Genomic DNA, 21,621 nt, shown 5'->3' with positions numbered 1-21,621 from the left:
AAGGAGACATGTAGTGACAGGGTTGGATGTGGAAGTTAGACGAAGGGCAGCCTGGACTTTGTTGGTTTTTTTGTTTTGTTTCTGTTTTTTTAATCTCCTTGGGTTAGGTTTCTAGGTATTGTGTTTTAAATCCTTTGTTAACAATTCAGAAGAAACAATGAATAACCTGTTGGATAAAAAATGGACACAGTAAGCTGTTTTACCTGAGTACAGGACTACAGTGAAGTACAGGACTACAGCAGGGAGAGTAGAAAGTTGTCAACTTAGGAATGCTGGTGCTTTGGTGAGGCAGAAGTTCTCTCTGGTGAGGTTAGAATCACCTGATGCTCAGTGTGGGCAGAAGACTTAACTTTTTGGGACTGTTTTGCAGGAAGAAGTCTTAATGTCTCTCTAGGTGACACTGCCAGGGAGAAAGAAAATCAAGGGAATGACATAAGAAATGGCAGTATCACAGAGCAGTTGTATAAGTAGAGGGTTAAATCACATTAGGTGTGATTTAACTGTCTCCAGTGAACACAATTCTTTTGAATGGTACAGGAGTCAGTCATTGAAGATCAGAGGGCTAGAGAGGAGAGTGGGAAATAAATAGATATTGGCTGCCGATCGAAGGTTAAGTAGCAGACTTAGAGTTGGGGTGAGTGGTCAGCTGTCTTCTGGAAAGAGGTCTGTTGGTCAGTGTTCCTACATTGATCTTCAGTTGGTTCACGGCAGGTGATGTGCTGTGAGACAGCAAGTGCCAGCAGTTTCTGCTGTATAGACCCAGCCTGTGTAGACATTTGTTGACTGGCTGCCTTTTTTTTCAACAGGTGTGGTGTCTGTCTGTTTTGAGGGAGACAGTGATGGTTACATCAACTTGGTGGCCTACCCTTATGTGGAAAGTGAGACTGTGGAGCAGGATGACACACCAGAGCGGGAGCAACCTCGGCGCAAACACTCCCGCCGGAGCCTGCACCGGTCAGGCAGTGGCAGTGACCACAAGGAAGAGAAAGCCAGCCTGTCCCTCGAAACCTCTGAGAGGTAAGGGGGTGGTGAGCAGGGTGAAGGTGCATGTTTGGTCCTGGCAGCACAAACACTCAAGACCTCTCTAGAATCCTGACGCATCATCGGGAAGTAGATTGGGGAAAGACGGCTGGTGTTCTTTGGCTACCACCTGGGTGTGTCTCATCACCTTAGTGATGTTGCCTTCTGTGTATGGATATAGCTTGTCAAGAGAGAGTGAGGGTGAAAGTCTGAGCCCTTTGGAAGCAAGGACTCCTGGTGCTCTGTGCTCCTCAGCCATGTTGTGTCGTACACATAAGGTCGAAATGCCTTGGTCCACGATGAGGTTGCACCTGCTCTTGGACCTATAGGACTGCCCATGCGCAGTGAGAGGCCATCCAGACCAGTGTTCTTTAAGGGATTTGTACACGGTTCTTTGACCTCTGTGAGATCAGCTGTTAACCCTTTTCCTGCAAGAAAAGTTTAGTTTATTGCTTTGGAAATTATTTTTCTGTAGATTACGAAAATAGTCTACAAAGAATTATGTCTTTTGATATTTTATGCAAGAAATGTGAACTCTCATAGAGTAGCTATCATCAGAAAGGACAGACAGGGNTTTTTTTAATGCTCTGTTTTTGAGAGAGAGAGGGAGCGCAAGCAGGGGAGGATCAGAGAGAGAGGGAGACACAGAATCCGAAGACAGGCTCCAGGCTCCGAGCTAGCTGTCAGCACAGAGCCCGACACAGGGCTCGAACCCATGAAGCATGAGATCATGACCTGAGCCGAAGCCAGACGCCCAACCGACTGAGCCACCCAGGCACCCTGAAATTGGAACCGTCTTAAATTGCTGATGGGAATGTAAAATAGTGCAGCCACTCTGGAAGAACAGTTCTTAGTTCCTCAGAAAGTTAATCCCATCAATTCCACTTCTAGGGGTGGGAGTATTTACCAAGAGAATTGAAAAAATACATTCAGACACAAAACTTGTAAACATATGTTTATAGTTGTATTATTCCTAACAGCCAAAAACTGAAAACAACTGTGTCCATCAGTTGATGAATGGATAAGTAAATGTGGTGCATCCATATAATAGAATATTACTCAGTGATAAAAAGGAATGGAATACTCATACGCGCCATAACAGGGATGAACCTTAAAAACTTGTGCTAAGTGAAAGAGGTCACAAAAAAATACATATTTTCCATATATAGAAAATGTTCAGAATAGGCAAATGCTTGAGACAGAAAGGCAAGTTAATGTATACCAGGAGCTGAGTGGGGGGAGAGGAGGATAGGACGTGACTGCTAATGGTGATAGTGTTTGTTTTGGGAGTAATGAAAATGTTCTAAAAATTAGATACTGGTGATGTTTTATAACCTTGTAAATATACTAAAAGAAACCACTGAATTGTAAAATAATAACAATAATAAAACTAATGTAAACTAAAAATAATGTGAGCTTCCTGAAACAAAGTGAAATCAAAATTGTACAATTAAATTACTTTATATTCAGTTTGGGTGCACCTGTCTGAGTGGTGGAGCATGTGACTCGATCTCTGGATCGTGAGTTCAAGCTCCATGTTACTAGGTATAGAGATTACTTTTAAAAAATGTTTTTTAAAGCATATTTAACTTCACTTAAAAGTAAGTTTCCATGAATAAGATCTGTGCCTCAACTTAAAAGTTAGATTTGGGACTTTTTCTAATATGGATGTGGCAGCACATAGTTTATCTCTGACAGTGGGTCAGTTGAGCAACACATACTGTGCACCTTAGGTCTCAAAGCTGTAAGAGCCCAGCTCTCCTTATTCCCATTGATGGAAGAGGACACACTCACATCGAGGAGCACAGGAACCCATGAGACTCTGACTGAGTGTGTGATGTTTCCTCTCTGGCCAGATCTGCATTTCTGGAGAGGAGAGGCCTTCACATCCATTTCTTAGTAAGGAGGGTCTTCAGGTGTTAAGTATTTTTTTAAATTTAGATTTTAGTTATTTAACATACAGTGCAATATTGGTTTCAGGAGTAGACTTCAGTGATTCATCACTTAAATACAACACCCAGTGCTCATCGTAACAGGTGCCCTCTTTAGTACCCCATTACCCCTCTTCCCGCTTCGCATATGTTCATCTGTTTTGTTACTTAAATTTTTTAAAATGTTTTATTTATTTTTGAGAGAGAGAGTGTGAGCAGAAGAGGGACAGAAAGAGAAGGAGACACAGAATCCGAAGACAGGCTCCAGGCTCTGAGCTAGCTATCAACACAGAGCCCGACGTGGGGCTCGAACCCACAAACCGCGAGATCATGACCTGAGCCAAAACCAGACGCTTAACCGACTGAGCCACCCAGGCACCCGTTTTGTTTCTTAAATTCCACATATGAGTAAAATCATACTGTATTTCTTTCTCTGATTGATTTCACTTAGCATAATACATTCTAGCTCCATCCATGTTGTTGCAAATGGCAGGATTTCATTCTTTTTGATCAAATAATTCCTGTGTGTGTGTGGTGTGTGGTGTGTCGTGTTAAATATTCTTGTGGAAAAGAAAATAGATTCTGCTTTGCTGAAGCATTTCTTCAGGGCTTCTTTGTCATTCCCCAAGGGGCTTCCTCTTCACTGATGATTGTGGGACCTAAGCTTAGTCATTCATGTGACAAGGAATGTTCCCCAAGTCTTCAAGCCCATAGCTGGCATTGATGCCTTTCTCCCAACAACTCTTTAGAGTGGGCTTTCTTTTGTCTGCCAAAGGTACAGAAATTGCTTCACGAATCATCTGGTGAAAAGCCATTGAATGCAGAATAACATCAAAGTCTACCAGTGTCCAGGTTCAGCGTTCTGCTCTGAAAGTGACAGCTCTGTCTGCAGTGACCAGACCTCTGTTTGGCCTGTTCACAGAGGCACTAAGTCACTTCTAGGAATGGAGCTCGTTCGTCACCAGGGCCAGAGCTGAAATACCAAGGGGGATGCCAGGAGGCACAGGTGCCCTGGGCGGGCACAGAGGACTTAATTGGGTGTACTTGGCAGATGAATAAAACTTGTTTCTTTTCTCTTTCTTTCCTTTCTTTTCTTTCTTTCCTTTCTTTTCTTTCTTTTCTTTCTTTCTTTTCTTTCTCTCTTTCTCTCTTTCTCTCTTTCTTTCTTTCTTTCTTTCTTTCATGTTTTATTTAGTTCTGAGAGAGAGAGAGGCAGCATGAGCAGGGGAGGGTCAGAGAGAGAGGGAGAACACAGAATCTGAAGCAGGCTCCAGGCTCTGAGATAGCTGTCACAGCACAGAGCTCGACGCAGGGCTTGAACCCACGAACCATGAGATCATGACCTGAGCTGAAGTTGGACACTCAACTGACTGAGCCACCCAGGCGCCCCAAAAACTTGTTGTTTCTTAAAGAGGATCACAAAAAAAGCATCCATGAATGGCCATAACCATGCCTTCACCAGAAGAAAATAAGAGTTTTACGATGCTGAGAGGCATTGGTGGCTCCTCTACTTTCAGTTAAAGGGAAAGGGATCTCTGCTTGTATGTCTCAGCCATTTCACCTACTCTGCCCAGTCACCCTGCGGGGAAACATAAGCATTTCCAGTACACACCAGCCCTGGTGGCTGGCTCAACTCTGCATGACTTACTCCAGCCACAGTTAAAGGAGAGGCCAGAAGTTCTGGGGAGGACGGTGGCATTTGATACTGCTTCAGTGCTCCGCCTCTGCTCACGGCAACAGGCTTGCTCTGCCATTTCCATGGCACATGGCTTCTCCAGTGCTTGGCTTGGCTTGGCTTGGCTTGGCTTGGCAAGGTGAAGCAACATTGCAAGTTACTTCAAAGATTTTTATGTTGGGGGAAAAAATGAAGTTGTAGTAAAGCCCTGATATTTTCAGTTAGTGTCACCTCCTCAGTAAAACCCTTTTGTGATTTGACTTATTTTAGAAATAAAATCCCCTTACTGAAATGGCTTCATGACTTCCATAGGCACAAACCTTGTCCACTGAGAAACTGTTTCCTTGAAGCCTATCCTGCCTTTTTTTTCTTTGATGTTTTTCTCTTTCTTCCAGTTCTGATACACAGGCAGACAGACATTCATAAGTGTATATTGTCAGCATATGCTTTCTTTAGATCTTATTAAAAATTTGATTGTAGATGAGGACAAAAATACGATAGTTACTCTTGTTCTTGACAGTGGCATCCCATACTCCACCCTGTATTTGTTAAGTGTTTAACTGCATGTTTGTCAGTTTTTGTATTTTTTTAAATTGTAAAGTACATCTAACAATGTATCATTTTCACCTTCTTTTGGTGTATAGTTCAGTGGGGTTAAGTACATTCACACTGTTGTTCAGCCATCACCACTGTCTGTTCTCAGAACTCCATTTTATCTCTGCCAGAAGCCCCACACCTGTTAAATAACTCTCCGTTCCCATTCCCCCCAGTCCCTGGCAGCTGCCATTCTGTTTTCTGTTTCTATGAGTGCAGTTACCGCAGATGAGTGGAACCATACAGGATTTCTCCTTTTGTGTACAGCTTATTTCACTTAGCGGGATGTTTCAGGGTTCATCCAGGTCCTAGCATGCGTCAGAATTCCATTCCTTTTTATTGCTGAATGACACTCCATTGTATGGGTGTTTTGTTTATCCATTTATCCACTGATGGACACTTGAGTTGCTTTACCTCTTGTTTATTCTAATGATGCTGCAAACATTAGTTTCTATTTGAGTTCTCTTTTCAGTTCTTTTAGGTATATACCTAAGATTACAATTGCTGGATCATCTATGATAATTATATGTTTAACTTTTTGAGGAACCGCCAGACTTTTTAATAGCAGTTGTACTGTTTTACATGCTCTCCAGCAATATTTGAGAGTTCCAGTTTCTCCACATCCTCTACAACACTTGTTCCAGTTTATTTTTATGATAGCCTTCCTAATGGATCCGGAGTGTTATCTTCATCATGTAATTTGATGCAGAGTTGTTTTTCCGACAGTTTTCTGAGACACAAGTATAAACACTACTTGTACTCACTTTTATGTGCTCGTGTATCTGGGGTCCCTGTGCCACCCATCAGCAGAGGGTCTGTGGGCGGCAGATTAGGTCTGGTCCAGGCTTCCTTCACCCTGTGCACTGAGACCCCAGAGGATTACTTGTCTGAGCTCCCTCAGCAATGTGTTATGTTCTTCCTTCTTAGCTCCCACGAGGCAAAGAGTCCGAAGGTGGAGCTCCACAGCCACTCAGATGTCCCTTTCCAGATGCTGGATGGCAACAGCGGTCTGAGTTCTGAGAAGATCAGCCACAACCCCTGGAGTCTGCGCTGTCACAAGCAGCAGCTGAGCCGCATGCGCTCGGAGTCCAAGGACCGAAAGCTCTACAGTATCCTTGTTACTATTTCAGCAGTGTTCCTTGCTGGGACTGTGAGTCGCCCTTGTGTCAGGACACCTTTAGTACCATGGCCGGGGTCCTCTCTGTTCAGGGGCCCCTCTTATTCTCATGTCCCTTTTTCATAGGCACTTTGTCATTTTTTGTTATTGTTTTTTCTTTGTTTTTTAAGTTTGTTTATTCTGAAAAAGAGCAAACAAGCACATGCGGGGGAGGGGCAGAGATGGAGAGAGAGAATCCCAAGTAGGCTCTGCACTACCAGTGCAGATCTAGACTTGGAGCTTGAACTCACAGATCGTGAGATCACAGCCTGAGCCAAAACCAAGAGTCAGACGCCCAACTGTGCCCCATGTCATTCTTCGTTTTGTTGACATGTTTTTTTCTGCCTTTTGGGGCTGGTAAGCCTGAACCTTAAACTCTGTAGTCTAGAGGAATGCTGTCTGGTAGAACCTTCTGAGACCATGGAAGTATCTGTATCTATGTTTAGTATGGTAGCCACTGGCCACACTGAGAAACCAAAATGTGGCTGGTATGACCAAGTTACAGAATTTTACACTTATTTAAATTTAAATTGCTACATGTGGCTAGTGGCTACTGTATTTATCAGTGCATGCCTAGAATCCGGGATCTGTGTGTGTGTGCATGCATGCATATGCACACATACATTTTTCCCCTTCCAAAAGATAATAATTACAAAGTGGTATTTTTTTTTTTTTGTCCAAAGATAAACACCATATCTGAATAGTGTATAACAGTCTTTAAGATGGTGAAAGTAAAGTAGTATTATAAAATGGGAATTCTGCTGGTCCGTTACTATCTGAAACAGTAGGCAGTAAATGACTAATACTTACTGAGAATCTGAGGGGAATGTGCTGAGCCCTGTTTACTCAGCTTTCATAACAGTCTTTTGAGGGAGAAAGTGTTAATGTTGCCGGTTTAAAGATGAGGAGATGATGTGGTGCCTGGGTGGCTCAGTTGGTTGAATGTCTGACTTTGGCTCAGGTCATGATCTCACAGTTAATGAGCTCAAGCCCTGCATCAGGCTCTGTGCTGACAGCTCAGAGCCTGGAACCTGCTTCAGATTCTGTGTCTCCCTCTCTCTCTGCCCCTCCCCTGCTTGCACTCTCTCTCTCTCAAAAATAAACAAACATCAAAAAAAATTTTTTTAATAAATAAAGATGAGGAAATGGAAGCCCAAGGGGGTTAAGTGTTGTGCCCAAGCCTTTGAGTGGCCAAAGCAAGATTCAGTAGCCCATGCTCTTGGGCACCATGAGATATTTCTACAGCCCTTTTTAAGTTGTCATTTGTTTATAGGTTATAGCAGATGATAAAATTAATAGCCAAATTTAATGGTAGAGTTAGGAGATGTTAATATGTGCATCATCAAGAGATGCCAAGTATGTTATCATCCAAGACTGTGATTGCTTCATGGTCCTCCAGTATGGAACTGAGGTCCAGGCTGTGGTCTCCGATGACTTTCGGCAGCCATAAGACAAGCCTCTATACCTGTATCCAGGGTAGTTGCAGACCATAGATTTAAATGAGGACATGGGTATAAATGCCAGCAGGCCAGGAATTTAGAGGCATTTTGAGCAGAAGGTCCTAGAAGTACTAAGGGATAAGTTTAAGTATATAGTCTGCTGGTTTGAAGTTTAGTCAGAAAATGGCAGGATAGAAATGTATTATGTATGTATGTATTATTAAAGTTTTTTTTTTTTTTAACTTATTCTGAGATAGAAGAGCATGGGAGGGACGGAGAGGGAGAGAATCCCAAGCAGGCTCCACGCTTATTAGTGCACAGCCTGATGTGGGCCTCTTGAACTCAAGAACTGTGAGATCGTGACCTGAGCCAAAGTCAGACACTTCGCTGAGCCACCCAAGTGCCTCAGCAGGGCAGAAATTTAAGTCCCTCTTTTCCTAAGATTCCCTCTCAGAAATGGGAAACCTGATTTCTCGTGTTTGTGGTAGTGATGCGAAGATGTCTTCCCTATTTCTTTTAGGCCTGGATGGGGTGTGGCTTGAGCAGGGCCTTGGTTTACTTATGGTGCCAGGGACAGGGATGCATGTGAATCTGCCAGACCTTTAGTTTGTGTATGCCTACCAGACAGAATAAAGTAGAATAAAATAAATGTGATGTATCAGCAGATTCATAGATAGGTGCCATGGAAAATTAATCAGCCATAAAAAAGGAATGAAATTTTGTCATGCTGCAGCATGGTTAAAACTTGAAAACATTTTGCTCTGAAACAGCCAGACACAAAAAGACAAACATGAAGTGTCTAGAGTAGGCATAGTCATAGAGACAGAAAGTGGAACGGCAGTTCCTGGAGGCGAGGATGTGAAGAGGAATGAGAGTGTGTGTAGTGGGTACAATTTCTGGTTTCTGTTTGGGCACATAAAAAGTTCCAGAGATGGATGGTGATGGTGATTGCACAGTAATGTGAATATACTTAATGCCACTGAACTGTATAATTAAAAGTAGTTAAAATGGGGGGCACCTGGGTGGCTTAGTCAGTTAGGTGTCCGATTTTGGCTCAGGTCATGATTACACGGTTTGCAAGTTTGAGTCCTGAGTCAGGCTCTCTGCTGTCAGTGCAGAGCCTGCTTCAGGTCCTCTGTCCCCGTCTCTCTCTGCCCCTCCCTAACTTGTACACGCATGTGCTCTCTCTCAAGACTGAACGCTTTTAAAAATAGTTAAAATGGTAAATTTTGTTATGTGTATTTTGCCACAGTAGAGAAATTTTTGAAAAGAATTGATAAGCCAGTGGTGTGAAATCTACATTCGAGAATTTGTGAGGTGAATATAGATTACTTTGGAAGAGAATGCCAGCAAAATGTTTAAAAAAAAATTTTTTTTTTTAAAGGGGCACCTGGGTGGCTCAGTCGGTTAAGCGTCTGACTTTAGTTCAGGTCATGATCTCACCACTTGTGGGTTTGAGCCTCCTGTCAGGTTCTCTGCTGACAGCTCACAGCCTGGAGCCTGCTTCAAATTCTGTGTCTCCCTCTCTCTCTCTCTCTCTCTGCCTCTCCCCTGCTCATGTTCTTTCTCCCTCTGTCTCTCAAAAATAAACATTAAAAAAAAATTTTTTTTTAAAGAAAATGCCCCCTTTTATAGAAAAACTTGGTTGGGGTTTCACGGCTGGGGCTGATGGTGAGTGTGGCTGTTACTGTCCTTGACGTGGCCCAGAGTTCCTCTTGCTTGAGAATGTGGTGCACCACTTCAAGTACCCCTGTGTGCTGGACCTGAAGATGGGCACCCGGCAGCATGGTGATGACGCATCAGCTGAGAAGGCGGCCCGGCAGATGAGGAAGTGCGAGCAGAGTACGTCAGCTACACTGGGTGTCAGGGTCTGTGGCATGCAGGTGAGTTGCCCCTGGTGAGAGCCTAGCTGCTGCCGCCCACGTGTTTGGGGTTGCACATGTGCCTGCCTGCTACCCATGCCAAGTGTCCTCCGGGCCCACAGTGGTCCAGAATCTCCTCGGAGAGGGTGAGTGTCCACAGGATGCTGAGTGCATCCTTATAGGTATGTTCCCTGAGTCCTCTTGGCCTTACCTGATGACCTATGTCTGGGTTCCAGACACAGAGCCACTATGAGAGCCTGTTGTCTTGACATTGGGACAATTAAGGCTGGTCAGAAGTACTTTCTAGACAGTGCCTGCCCAGGGCACTATGAGGTCATCAGACCTTCCTGGTGCTCACCCCCTCTGTCTCCTGGGCTTTCAGGTGTACCAGCTGGACACAGGACATTACCTCTGCAGGAACAAGTACTATGGCCGTGGGCTCTCCATTGAAGGCTTCCGCAACGCCCTCTATCAGTACCTGCACAATGGCCTGGACCTGAGGCGTGACCTTTTTGAGCCCATCCTGGGCAAACTTCGGGGCCTGAAAGCTGTTCTGGAGCGGCAGGCCTCCTATCGCTTCTACTCCAGCTCCCTGCTTGTCATCTACGATGGCAGGGAGTGCCGGGCAGAGTCCTTCCTAGACCACCGGGCCGAGATGCGTCTCAAGCACCAGGATACTGGGCTCCCTGAGGCGGCACCGCCCTGTGGCCCTAGCACCAGCCCCAGTAGCACCAGCCCCGAGGCCGGCCCCTCCTCTCCACCCAAGGTGGATGTCCGCATGATCGACTTTGCACACAGCACGTTCAAGGGCTTCCGGGATGACCCCACCGTGCATGATGGGCCAGACCGAGGCTATGTGTTTGGCCTGGAGAACCTCATCAGCATCATGGAACAGATGCGGGACGAGAACCAGTAGGCCCGGCCCTGGGCCCCCAGAACCCCTTCCTCTCCACTCGCAGGCAGGGACCATTGCTCTGACTGAACTCGCCATGAGGACACACAGACTTGCTTTTAAAGGGTTATATTTCTCTTTGGTGTAAACTAAAAGAAATGTTTTTAGCTATAGCCTGGAATCCATATATATAAAGTGAAGGAGGGCACAACACACATCCTCACAGCCAGGCTCCTTTAGCTCTACAGCTCTGACTGCTGTGTCCAGGCTGACTTAGGAAGGAAGAGGTGCCCCTGGAGGATAGGTTTGGCAGCAGGGACAGGGTGTCCTTGGACGTTGGTTTCTCTTGCCTAGGTCTTTGGGGTCTATGGCTACAGGGCCCTGCAGGTTTTAGGGTGAAGCACTGGGCTGGTGCAGGACCCCTCTGTGCTCACTCATTCCTTGTTCCTCAGAAGTAGAGGACTGGGTATCCAGCTCTTGGGGACTTTCTAGTCTGGTGGTGTGGGCATCAGCCAGCTCTTTAACAGATGCCCCCAGGGTACCACAGGGCCAACTGCACATAGCTGGACCCATCCTTCTCAGTTCTGACTTTGGTGTGAGGCTAGATTCATGAAGCTGTGTTGAAGCCAGCTTCTGGCAGAGAGCAGGCTCTGGGATCCCCAGGCACTCTTTGGCACTTGAACCTGCTCCTCTTCCTGCCTGCATACCCCAGCCAGCCTTTCTCACCAAGGTCCCTTGCCTGAGGAGGCTACTCCTTCCTGCCCCACCGAAGGGGTCCCTGCTGTTATTTGCCGAGGAGAGTTCATGTCCCAACAGACTCCAGGGCCTTTGGTGGCTCTGGCCCAGACAGTATTTGCAGTTCTTGGGCTGTGAGTGGGAGCCTCTTCCTCTAGCTTGGGCAGCTGTGCTGCCTCTGGATGGGCTGCCCATCCCAGGGCTCAAGGGCTGTGGTCCGCTCAGGGTGTCACCTTTCCCCAGGCTAAGCTCAAGGCAGCAGCCCGTTATGAGGAGCTCCAGTCTTGGGAGAGCGAGCTTTAAGACATTGTTTGGGCCCTGGGTGCAGGTGCCCAGATTCTGCTGAGTTTTGTCTTACCAGGCCTGGGGTCCATCAGTCTGTCCATTTCTCCATCTGCCAGTCCTTGTCTCTTGGGATCTTTCCCCTGGGCTGTTGCCTTGTTTATTAGTAAATAGTGATTTCCATCATGCTTTCCTCAGCAAAATATTCTTTTCCATTTCTGAGGTGATCTTTGGCCCTTGTGCCTGTTGTCAGCAGGTGCTACCTTTTTACAAAGAACTGGTAGCAGAGGAGTTGTACGAGGTGTTTCCCTCCTGGCCCAGCACCTTGTCTGTAGGCCTGGAGTGTGGCCCTGCTTAACAGTGTGGTACAGTAAAGGCCCAAGGGGCAGCCTTTCTGGTGGTTTTAGTAATTTTTGCTGCCAGCCCTTAATGGCATAGAGACCTGCCACCTCTAATATGTGGCCAGGAGGTGATACTACACTCACTTAGCCATTGCCATGGTTAGTGCCCTCACCTCTGGGCCTAGGGCCGCTGTCATTGTCACTTTCGGCATGGCCCTTGTTTGGGCATTAAAGGTAAGCTTGCTAGTCTATGAGAAGCCTTGATAACTGGTGGACTACTTTCTAGTCCTTAGAGATGCAGCCTCACACACTTTAAACGGGCTCCTTGATGGATCCCATCTCTCTTGATCCTAGTGCCAGTGGTGGGCAGGTTCCCATTCCTTGGGGCTGGGAGGGACAGCTTGCCTGTTTCTGGTCAGTAATGACCATCTTTCCTGTACCATTCTGTGGCTTCAGCCATAGGGGTAGTAGCTCTTCATCAGTGTAGACCGTCATTTCCTGGCAGGGCAGAGGCCAAGACAGAGTCAGGGACCGCTTGGGACTCCCTTCAGTTGAACCTCTCCAGCATGGGGATGTGCTGTGCCGCCTGAGTTCCTGTATTTGGGGAGCACATGCTGCCCCATTCTGCTCTTCGTAGTGAGAGAGGCTATACCTTATCTTCAGTGTTTTCCTGGCACTAAAAAGAGCAGAAGGGCCTGGGATTTTCTGCTTCTCTATTAGGGCAGGATCCCTCTTTTCAGCACTTTTGATACTGGGGAGACCCAGCTCTGTTACCAGGTGGCTGTTGGGCATATGTGTGCGCACATGCTCTCTGCCTCAACTCTCTTCCAGTTCCTTGTCAGAGAGCCCTGTCCCTGCCAGGCCCTGCCTTCCCAAACCCCAACTTGGGACCAAAGTGCAACGCGGGATCACGGGTTGGGACGCTCAAGTGACCCCCGACCCCCCCTCGAGTGCTTCCCTGGGCCAAGTCAACACCAGCCCCCTGGGCTAGGGGGGATGCGGTGGGACCGGCGGTGCTTAACGAGGAAGGGGACCAGTGTAGCAACTTGCCAGAGACCCCGCCCCTCCCCCACACGGGGGCCTGTGTAGTGGGGTGTGGGGGTTTCCCCAGGGGCCAAAGGCCTGGGCTAGTTCAGTAGCAGCTGCTCACTCGCGCTATATCTGGCCACGTGCACGCCCCCTAGATGCAGATAGCTTGGAACTTTAAAGCTGTTCAATTTGGTTTTTTTGTGCTGATTAAAAAAAGTTTCAATGAGAAAATTTGGAGCACCTGGGAAGGATGTGGTTCCTTTGTTTCTCGGGGAACTGTAAGGCCTCATATCTAGGAATCGCTCTCTGCTCCACTTTCCTGAAAGCTGCCTAAACCTGCCCAAGCCGCCCGAGGTCTGCACCCCCTTCCACTCTCGGCTCCGCCCTTGGCTGGGCCACTGCGTCTCCTTGGGACCTTGCGTGCGGGGGAGGGGTGCTCGGGCCTTGGGGCCGGGCCGCCCCTTTCTGTACACCTAGCGCTGCCCGCCCCGCTTGTGTCTGAGGTCGTGTATGTCAAAATAAAGCCGCTAGAAACTGAGCTGTGTCTGCGTCTTTACAGTCCCGCGGCTCCCGGGAGACCGGCTAACCCCATTGCTTTTCCCTCCGCCACGTCCCGTGAGCCGCTGTGCCGGGGCAGGGCCGGAAACGGCCGTGCAGCGGAGGACCCCGGCACCCGTCCGCGAGAGAGCCTCGCCCTTGGCGCCAGTTCCGCCTTTGGATCCACCAATGGGCGGCTGACCCGCGGGCCCCGTCCCGGTCCCCATGGCAGCTCGGCGTGCTCGGGCTCTCATTGGCTACGTCAGCCGGCGCGCCGCGCCCCAGCGTTCAGACGTCGGCGTCTGTGCCACGTATACGGCAGCCAATTGGTCGGCTCGGGCCAACGTCACCGCCCGCCTAGGTCGGGCCTGAGTTCGGGGTTAGCAGCCCTCTGTCTGGCGTCGCGTCGTGCTGTGTGCTGCCCCGGGCGGTCGTCAGGGCGGACTGGGCGGCCAAGGCAGAGCCAGAGTGGGTCAGTCTGGCCGGTGAAGGGCTCGGGCCGGGTGCGGCGGTTGGGAGTGCGCGGCAGGGCTTGGCCGGGCGGGCGGGGCCGCGGAGGTTTCGGAGCCAGGGATTCACTCACCGGACGCCCGCAGGCGCGATGAAGGCACTGATTTTGGTGGGCGGCTATGGGACGCGTCTGCGGCCGCTGACGCTGAGCATCCCGAAGCCACTGGTGGATTTCTGCAATAAGCCCATCTTGCTGCACCAGGTGGAAGCGCTGGCCGCGGTAAGACCCCGGGGTGGGTGTCGGGTGGAATCTGGCAGGATTAGGGACTAGGTCGTGAACGCCCATGCCTTCTGATTGAGACCTGTTGGCCGCGCTGTTTTGTCCAACAGGCAGGCGTGGACCACGTGATTCTGGCGGTGAGTTACATGTCTCAGGTGCTGGAGAAGGAAATGAAGGCGCAGGAGCAGAGGGTGAGGCTCTGACTCTTGCCCTTTTTCTTTGCTCTCCGCGCAACCACCCTTCCTGGTGGGAGGCACCTGACAGGTGGCTTATCCCTTTCAGCTGGGAATCCGAATTTCCATGTCTCACGAAGAGGAGCCTTTAGGGACAGGTCAGTAAAGACAGGAAAGCTCCCTTGGGGAGGGTTTAGGACCTGAGAAGAGGTAAGACTCAGCGTGGTCTGCTGAGCCTGGTTCCAGAGGTTCAGACCCCCCACCTTTCTCCTAGCTGGGCCCTTGGCACTGGCCCGTGACTTGCTCTCTGAGACTGCAGACCCTTTCTTCGTTCTCAACAGTGATGTGATCTGCGATTTCCCCTTCCAAGCCATGGTGCAGTTCCACCGGCACCATGGCCAGGAGGGCTCCATCCTGGTAAGGGATTGGTCTGTCTTCTCTGACACCCCTGCCCCCGCTGCCCAGCTCTTCCACCCCACTCTTCCACTCTCCAACCCTTAACTGTCCACTTCTGTTGTGGGTGCAGAGATGTGCAGTATGGGCTTTTTTTTTTAATGTTTATTTTGAGAGACAGAGTATGCGTGGGGAGGGGCAGAGAAAGGGAGACACAGAATCTCCCTCCAGGCTCTGAGCTTGAACCCACGGACTGCGGGATCATGACCTGAGCCAAAGTCGGATGCTTAACTGACTGAGCCACCCAGGTGCCCCTCTGCAGTATGTGTCTTGAAGCATTTGGGGCACAGCCCCTGAGATTTAGGACAGTATGCATAGCATGTCAAGGCTCAGGCACACTAGATTGGGCCTGGGGTCCCCCTCTACTCAGGTGACCAAAGTGGAGGAACCCTCTAAGTATGGTGTGGTGGTATGTGAGGCTGACACAGGCCGCATTCACCGGTTCGTGGAGAAGCCACAGGTGTTTGTGTCCAACAAGATCAACGCAGGCATGTACATTCTGAACCCTGCAGTGCTGCGACGCATCCAGGTGTGTAGGGGTGGGCTGGGGTAGGGCAGGCCCCCACCCCCATGACCCTGCTCACAAGCTGCCCACTCCCACAGCTGCAGCCTACATCCATTGAGAAGGAGATCTTTCCTGTCATGGCCAAGGAGGGGCAGCTGTATGCCATGGAACTGCAGGGTGAGGCAGGGAGGCCACAGGATGGGGGAGGGGTGTGGCTGGGCTGAGCCCCCTGATGCATTTCCTCCCAACAGGCTTCTGGATGGACATAGGGCAGCCTAAGGATTTCCTCACCGGCATGTGCCTCTTCCTACAGTCCCTGCGACAGAAGCAGCCTGAGCAACTGTGCTCAGGCCCTGGCATTGTGGGCAACGTGCTGGTGGTGAGGCCCCTGCCCAGCCCGTCATAAACCCCTCCGTGCCCCGCTTGTCTGGGAGACAAGTGGCTCACTTGTATTTCCCCCATTGTCCTTAGGACCCAAGTGCCCGCATTGGCCAGAACTGCAGCATTGGCCCCAACGTGAGCCTGGGTCCTGGCGTGGTGGTGGAGGACGGGGTGTGTATCCGGCGATGCACAGTGCTGCGAGACGCCCACATCCGATCCCACTCCTGGCTTGAGTCCTGCATTGTGGGCTGGCGCTGCCGCGTGGGCCAGTGGGTAAGCCCATGGGCTGGGCCAGATGGGGAGAGGGGCAGGGACTATGCCTGCCTTGCTGACCAGGCCTGCCCCCTCCCCCGAGGTGCGCATGGAGAACGTGACAGTGCTGGGTGAGGACGTCATAGTTAACGACGAGCTCTACCTCAATGGGGCCAGCGTGCTGCCCCACAAGTCTATTGGCGAGTCGGTGCCGGAGCCTCGCATCATCATGTGAGAGGATGCCGTGCGGCTGGCTGAGTCTCCCATTTCCCCACTGGCATGGGGAGCCCTGGCTTGACACTTCAGAAGGCCCTGGACTCGCCGTTATCTCAGGACTAGACAAGGCTGAAGCTGCTGGACACCTGCCCTCTCCTGTGGACATCATCTGGCAGGATCCTTGCTAGGCATCCTTCATGAAGCCCACTCCCTCAAGAAGGGCCAGACTAGGGCTGTATGGAATAATAATTTAATGTTCACTGTGGCCCTGACTGAAAGTCAAGCTCAGGCACAATTAGGACATGGGTGGGCTCCCACCAATGAGGTTACACTCAGATAGATAAGGAGGTTGGACATGGTGGGGATGGGGGAAGACATGGGGAACAGGGCAAGAGGAACTCAAATAGGGCCCAGCTTGGGTTGGAGTTCAAGGGTGGAGGCTGCTGCTGTGTGGGCTAGGCGGCGGAGGAAGTGGTACTGGCACTGGCTGCCTTCTCCCAGTCCTCTACGGACATGATGGTGGCTTTGCAGAAGAAGCAATCTTTGTTGTTCATCAGGTGCTGGTTGATGCAGGCTCTACAAAGGGAGGAGGAGGAGGAGGGGCACCTGTGTATCCCTGCTGCTTCCCCAGCCCCCTGCACCCATAGGGCCCACTTACTTACTTGCAGGACTTGTGGCCACAGGGCTGGAACACGGCAGAAATGGGGTGAGCATAGCAGATGGGGCAGAGGTCCTCCTCACTGGTGGGCTGTGGGGAGCAGAGTGCAGGGGGGGCTGGGGTCAGATACCCAGACAAGGAGACATATAGACCATGCCATGTGGTGTGCACAGTTGTGCCAACGTGAGAGTGGTGTGGTGTGTGTGCAGTGGCCCCCACTCACCAGGGAGGCAGCTGCTGCCTGGGCAGATGCAGAAGTCAGGTGTGCCAGCATCTGTTCCACCTGGGCCAGCTCCTCAACACTGATGTAGTCTGTGTCTGGGGGAGTGGTGGCAGGTGTCAGAGACCCAAGATGGCCCTAGAACTCAGTGCCTCTTAAATACCACAGCTTGGGAATTTGCTTTTATGGAGACTCCTGACCTATACCCCAGCCCCAAATTCCTCTTCCCTGACCCACCCCGGGCCCACTCACAGCTCTGCAGGGAGAATCGCTTCCGGTCAGGGGCAGGCAGGGCAGTGCCAGGGGTAGGGGGCTCTGGCTGCCCCAGGAGATAGCATATAGAGCGGAGCTGGAAGCAGGGATCAGCCAGGAGCACTGATGTGGCTCTCTCGGTCCTAGGTGGAAGAGGGTGCAGGGTAGTCAGAAGGTTGGGCCTGTCTGAAAGCAACACCTATTGGAGGGGTGGGGGTGGTGGGACAATTCATCCCACCTGCATTATTGCCTCATCCCACCCCACCTCCCTGCTACTCACATTGCCTCTCCCCTTACCCTCCCCATCCAGTCCTAGGTGCCAGTAAGAACCCATACAGCCCGGGTACCAGTTTAAATAGGTGACTAACAGATATTGAAAGCCTGCCCACCCCCTAATATACACTTAACTCCAAAGAAAACAAATAAATAGCACTAGCAGCTTAAAGGCGTGCTTCCCAAGTTTCCCTCCTGCTATTCTGGGGGAAATAGGCACCCGGAAAAGCCATTGGCCAAACAGGTTGGAGTATCAGGGACAGACTCGTGCCCCCTCTGGCGGCCACACTAGGACCTTGGTCGCGGAGGGGGGGGGCGGGGGAGTGAGTGAGCTGTCCCACCTCCTCCGACCTGTGGCCAATGGGAGGCTGAGGCCCCGCCCTCCTCCGGGAGAGTATTTAGAAGCTGGTCAGGGAAGCACCCAGAGAGCTGGGGGAGCCGGAGGAGGGGTCGCTGAGTGGAGCGCGGCCCCAAATCTCGACCTGGAGCGGGGAAGCAAGGGCGGTCGGCGTGCGGGATGGAGCCCACATCCAGCAGAAGTGGGTGAGTCTCCGAGCCGCACCCCACACACTAACCACCATGGCGTGGTTGGGGCTGCTGGGCGCACTGCTGTGCATGCTGTGCGTCGGGGTGGGCAGCCTTGGCACGGAGGGCTTCCTGCCCTCCGCGCCCCATAACTGCCCCCACAAATGTGTGTGCGCCGCCGACCTGCTGAGCTGCGCGGGCCTGGGGCTACAGGACGTGCCAGCTGCGTTGCCTGCCGCTGCTGCAGACCTCGACCTGAGCCACAACGCGCTCCAGCGCCTGCGCCCCGGCTGGCTGGCGCCCCTCTCCCGGCTGCGCGCCCTGCACCTAGGCCACAACGAACTGGAAGTGCTAGGTCGCGGAGTCTTCACCAACGCCAGCGGCCTGCGGCTGCTTGATTTATCGTCTAACGCGCTGAGGGCGCTTGGCCGCCACGACCTCGACGGGCTGGGGGCGCTCGAGCGGCTGCTGCTGTACAATAACCGCCTAGCACACTTGGACGAGCACACCTTCCATGGCCTGGGCTCACTCAGCCGTCTCTACTTGGGCTGCAACGAACTCTCCTCCTTCTCCTTTGACCACCTGCACGGTCTGGGCACGACCCACCTACGTACTCTGGATCTCTCTTCCAACCGTCTGGGACGCATCGCGGTACCTGACCTGGCTGCACTACCAGCTTTTCTTAAGAACGGCCTTTACTTGCACAACAACCCATTGCCCTGTGACTGCCATCTCTACCACCTGCTGCAGCGCTGGCACCAGCGGGGCCTAAGTGCTGTGAGTGACTTTGCCCGAGAGTACATGTGCCTGGCCTTCAAGGTACCCACATCCCGCGTGCGCTTTTTTGAGCACAGCCGTGTTTTTGAGAATTGCTCAGCTGCCCTGGCTCAGGGCCTAGAGCGGCCCGAAGTGCAGCTGCACGTGCAGATGGGTCGGTCCCTGAGGCTACACTGCAACACCAGTGCCCCAGCTGTGCGCATCGCCTGGGTGTCACCGCAGCATGAGCTGCTGGTGGCGCCGGGATCCCGAGATGGCAGCATCGCAGTGCTGGCTGATGGCAGCCTGGCCATCAGCAACGTGCAGCCGCAGCACGAGGGGGTCTTTGTGTGCCTGGCAGCCGGGCCCCACCTGCATCACAACCAGACGCACGAGTACAATGTGAGCGTGCATTTTCCACACCCTGAGCCCGAGGCTTTCAACACAGGCTTCACTACCCTGCTGGGCTGCGCTGTGGGCCTGGTGCTCGTGCTGCTCTACCTTTTCGCGCCACCCTGCCCAGGCTGCCGCCGCTGCTACCGTCATACCTGCCACTGTCGCTGCTGGCCCAGGGTGCCCAGCCCCCTCCAGGAGTTGAGCGCACAGTCCTCGGTGCTCAGCACACCACCGGATGTGCCCAGCCGCAAGGCCAGTGTCCACAAGCATGTGGTCTTTCTGGAGCCGGGCAGGAGGGGCCTCAATGGACGTGTGCAGCTGGCGGTAGCCGAGGACTTTGATCTCTACAATCCTGTGGGCCTGCGGCTCAAGGCTGGTTCTGAGTCCGCTAGCTCCACGGGCTCTGAGGGTCTGGTGATGACCTAGGGTGCCCGGGGCCCAGAGCCAGGCCACTGACCACCTGCTGCTTGCCCTGCTCCCTGCTGCTGCCCTGACAACTTCCAGATGCTGGTGGGAGCGCTGAGCTCCCCACCCTCTCTCCTGCTCTGCTCTAACACAGGGCCCAAAGGTCCTAGGCCCTAGTAGGACCTACTGGTGCCCACATGTCCCACGAGGACTGGAACTGGGGCCATCCGAAAGAGCCCTTGCCTGAGAGTCCCAGGTACACCCTCAGGGGCCAAGGCAGCTACCAAGCTGTGGTGAAGGAAGTACTGAAGCATAAACATCTTCCCCTTCCCAAGGGGACAGGAAGAGAGTGGGCTCACAGGGGAAGAAGAGGGCTCCACAGGAAGACCTAGGCCCCCACCCAGGGTGGAAGGAGGAAACATGCACCAACATCCAACCTGCTTCAAGCTCCACAACTCCATGCAGTCTGCTGGGCAGGAAGGAAGCAGGCAGGGCTCCTTAAGAGAACCCCAGGCGGCCTGGCCTGTGTATCAGCCAGAGCAGCCCTGCTCCCTCTGGCCAGGGGCAGCTTCGGGCCACTCTGAGAGCAGGGCCTTTACCGTGGGCTCACAAGACAGCAGTAAGGAGCAACGTGACCTGTGCCCCCAGCTTTTTAGCAGTAAAAAGCCTGAGCATGGCCAAGATGGGAGAGCCGAGCCAGAACTTGCCATCCCTCGAGGGTAGAAGCCTCTTAAGGGCTGGCACTGATCTTGGTCTAATGGCTGAGGCAGTGCCCTGGTCTCATATGCTCTTACCACCCACCACAGGGAGGCAGGGAAGGGGGTGGGGGGTGGGGTCTGGGAACCCCTCCTGCATGGGTGCTGAGCTGGGGGCTCCTACAAGTCCTGGATCCAGTTGTTCCTTAATAAAGGTGGCACATGCTCATTACCAGAGCTTTCGTGAACACAAGTGGCAGCGCGTGAGCTCAGCCCCTGATCCCAGCAGCGCTGTGCTGGGCGCTGCAGGATAGCACCCCACCCATGCCTGAGGTGCAACCACAAGCCAGTGGCTGTGACTGTGGGCCTTGAGCACCCTGTTCTGCTGGGGTCCCCGATTCGCCTACTCAGAGCCACTATTGCCACCACCTATTTGGGCAGTTTGTACCTCACTGCCTTGCCCTGGCCTCAAAACCTGATACTGGGGTCCATTTTAGAGATAAAGACACAGCAGCAAGGGGGCCCTGCCTGGCCCATTTGTCATCAGCCATGCCAGCTTCCATGGGCCCATGGTGCCTAACACTCACCCTGAGGCTGGGCCATGCACCAGGAGTCGCACCAGGATGCCTGTCACAGCCACCAGAATGGGATAGTGGTCCACGCTCTCCAGGCCTAAGGGAAAAGGAGGGAACCAGGGGTTCTGGCTAGTGTGAGCCCCCCCTTCCCACTGCCCTCCCCGCAGAAGGGCAAGCTAAGGCTGGGGGTACCAAGCCTGACTGTCCCAATGCAGAATGGACAATTAGGCATCACCACTTGTAGCAGAGGAAACAAGGCCCGTGGCTATGTTGGGTTCAGGGCACTAGGTCCTCACCAGGCAGCCGCAGGGTGACCACGCGGTCAAACAGGTTCCTCTCAGCTGTCACCCGGTTCAGCACCTGGTTCAGCAGCTGTGAGGGCAGGAGTCCATTGGTGGAGTGGATGAATGGGCTCACCACCGGGGTGTCCCCAGGGCCCCCCACTCCCTGCCCAGATGGACACACCTGTGCAAGACGCCGCAGCAGCATCTCAGAGGTAGGCCGGGCCCAGTCCAGGAATATCTCAGGCACCAGCGTGATGGTCATCTCCAAGACACGCAACAGGCTGACCGAGAGGTCAAAGCAGGTGGCACACACCTTGAGCTGCCGGCTGTCCACAAAGTTCCGCTCTAGGCGTTCAGCAGCCTGTTGGATCTGAGCCAC

General features: G+C 52.0%; 4 protein-coding genes across 10 annotated transcripts in view; 3 read left to right on the top strand and 1 right to left on the bottom strand.

Moving 5' to 3' along the window:
* IP6K1 (inositol hexakisphosphate kinase 1) overlaps nt 1-13,494 on the top strand; it is a 60,598-nt gene extending 47,104 nt beyond the window's left edge. For both annotated transcript variants that reach the window (XM_077776913.1, XM_077776914.1), the window contains exons 3-6: nt 807-1,017; nt 6,148-6,329; nt 9,523-9,698; nt 10,060-13,494. In XM_077776913.1, the coding sequence (XP_077633039.1) occupies nt 807-1,017; nt 6,148-6,329; nt 9,523-9,698; nt 10,060-10,593 (1,103 nt within the window). In that variant the 3' untranslated portion in view covers nt 10,594-13,494. The remainder of the gene's footprint in view (nt 1-806; nt 1,018-6,147; nt 6,330-9,522; nt 9,699-10,059) is intronic.
* A 366-nt stretch (nt 13,495-13,860) lies between these two features.
* On the top strand, nt 13,861-17,778 carry GMPPB (GDP-mannose pyrophosphorylase B). The gene is made up of 10 exons (XM_077777177.1): nt 13,861-13,965; nt 14,090-14,223; nt 14,334-14,414; nt 14,506-14,554; nt 14,671-14,813; nt 15,220-15,378; nt 15,453-15,531; nt 15,606-15,733; nt 15,826-16,008; nt 16,091-17,778. The coding sequence occupies exons 2-10, from the start codon at nt 14,095-14,097 to the stop codon at nt 16,220-16,222; spliced, it is 1,083 nt and encodes a 360-aa protein (XP_077633303.1). The 5' UTR covers nt 13,861-13,965; nt 14,090-14,094; the 3' UTR covers nt 16,223-17,778.
* Nucleotides 16,440-21,621, bottom strand: part of RNF123 (ring finger protein 123) — a 28,163-nt gene continuing 22,981 nt past the window's right edge. For 5 of the 6 annotated variants that reach the window (XM_077777171.1, XM_077777169.1, XM_077777172.1 and 2 more), the window contains 7 exons: nt 21,424-21,612; nt 21,255-21,330; nt 20,971-21,055; nt 17,334-17,476; nt 17,085-17,179; nt 16,866-16,951; nt 16,440-16,779 (listed from right to left, as the gene is read on the bottom strand). In XM_077777171.1, coding sequence (XP_077633297.1) covers nt 16,659-16,779; nt 16,866-16,951; nt 17,085-17,179; nt 17,334-17,476; nt 20,971-21,055; nt 21,255-21,330; nt 21,424-21,612 — 795 coding nt within the window. In that variant the 3' untranslated portion in view covers nt 16,440-16,658. Of the gene's footprint in view, nt 16,780-16,865; nt 16,952-17,084; nt 17,180-17,333; nt 17,477-20,970; nt 21,056-21,254; nt 21,331-21,423; nt 21,613-21,621 lie in introns of those variants that run through there. The other variant, XM_077777174.1, reaches the window with a different exon arrangement.
* Nucleotides 17,867-20,616, top strand: AMIGO3 (adhesion molecule with Ig like domain 3). The gene has a single exon (XM_077777176.1). It carries the CDS (start codon nt 18,186-18,188, stop codon nt 19,707-19,709), a length of 1,524 nt encoding a protein of 507 aa, XP_077633302.1. The 5' UTR covers nt 17,867-18,185; the 3' UTR covers nt 19,710-20,616.

This window comes from Crocuta crocuta, unplaced genomic scaffold (genome assembly GCF_008692635.1).
Source record: "Crocuta crocuta isolate KB4526 unplaced genomic scaffold, BGI_CrCroc_1.0 scaffold77, whole genome shotgun sequence".
Taxonomy (NCBI): domain Eukaryota; kingdom Metazoa; phylum Chordata; class Mammalia; order Carnivora; family Hyaenidae; genus Crocuta; species Crocuta crocuta.
The sequence above is the reverse complement of the archived record's forward strand: the minus strand, read 5'-3'. Positions and strand labels throughout refer to the sequence as shown.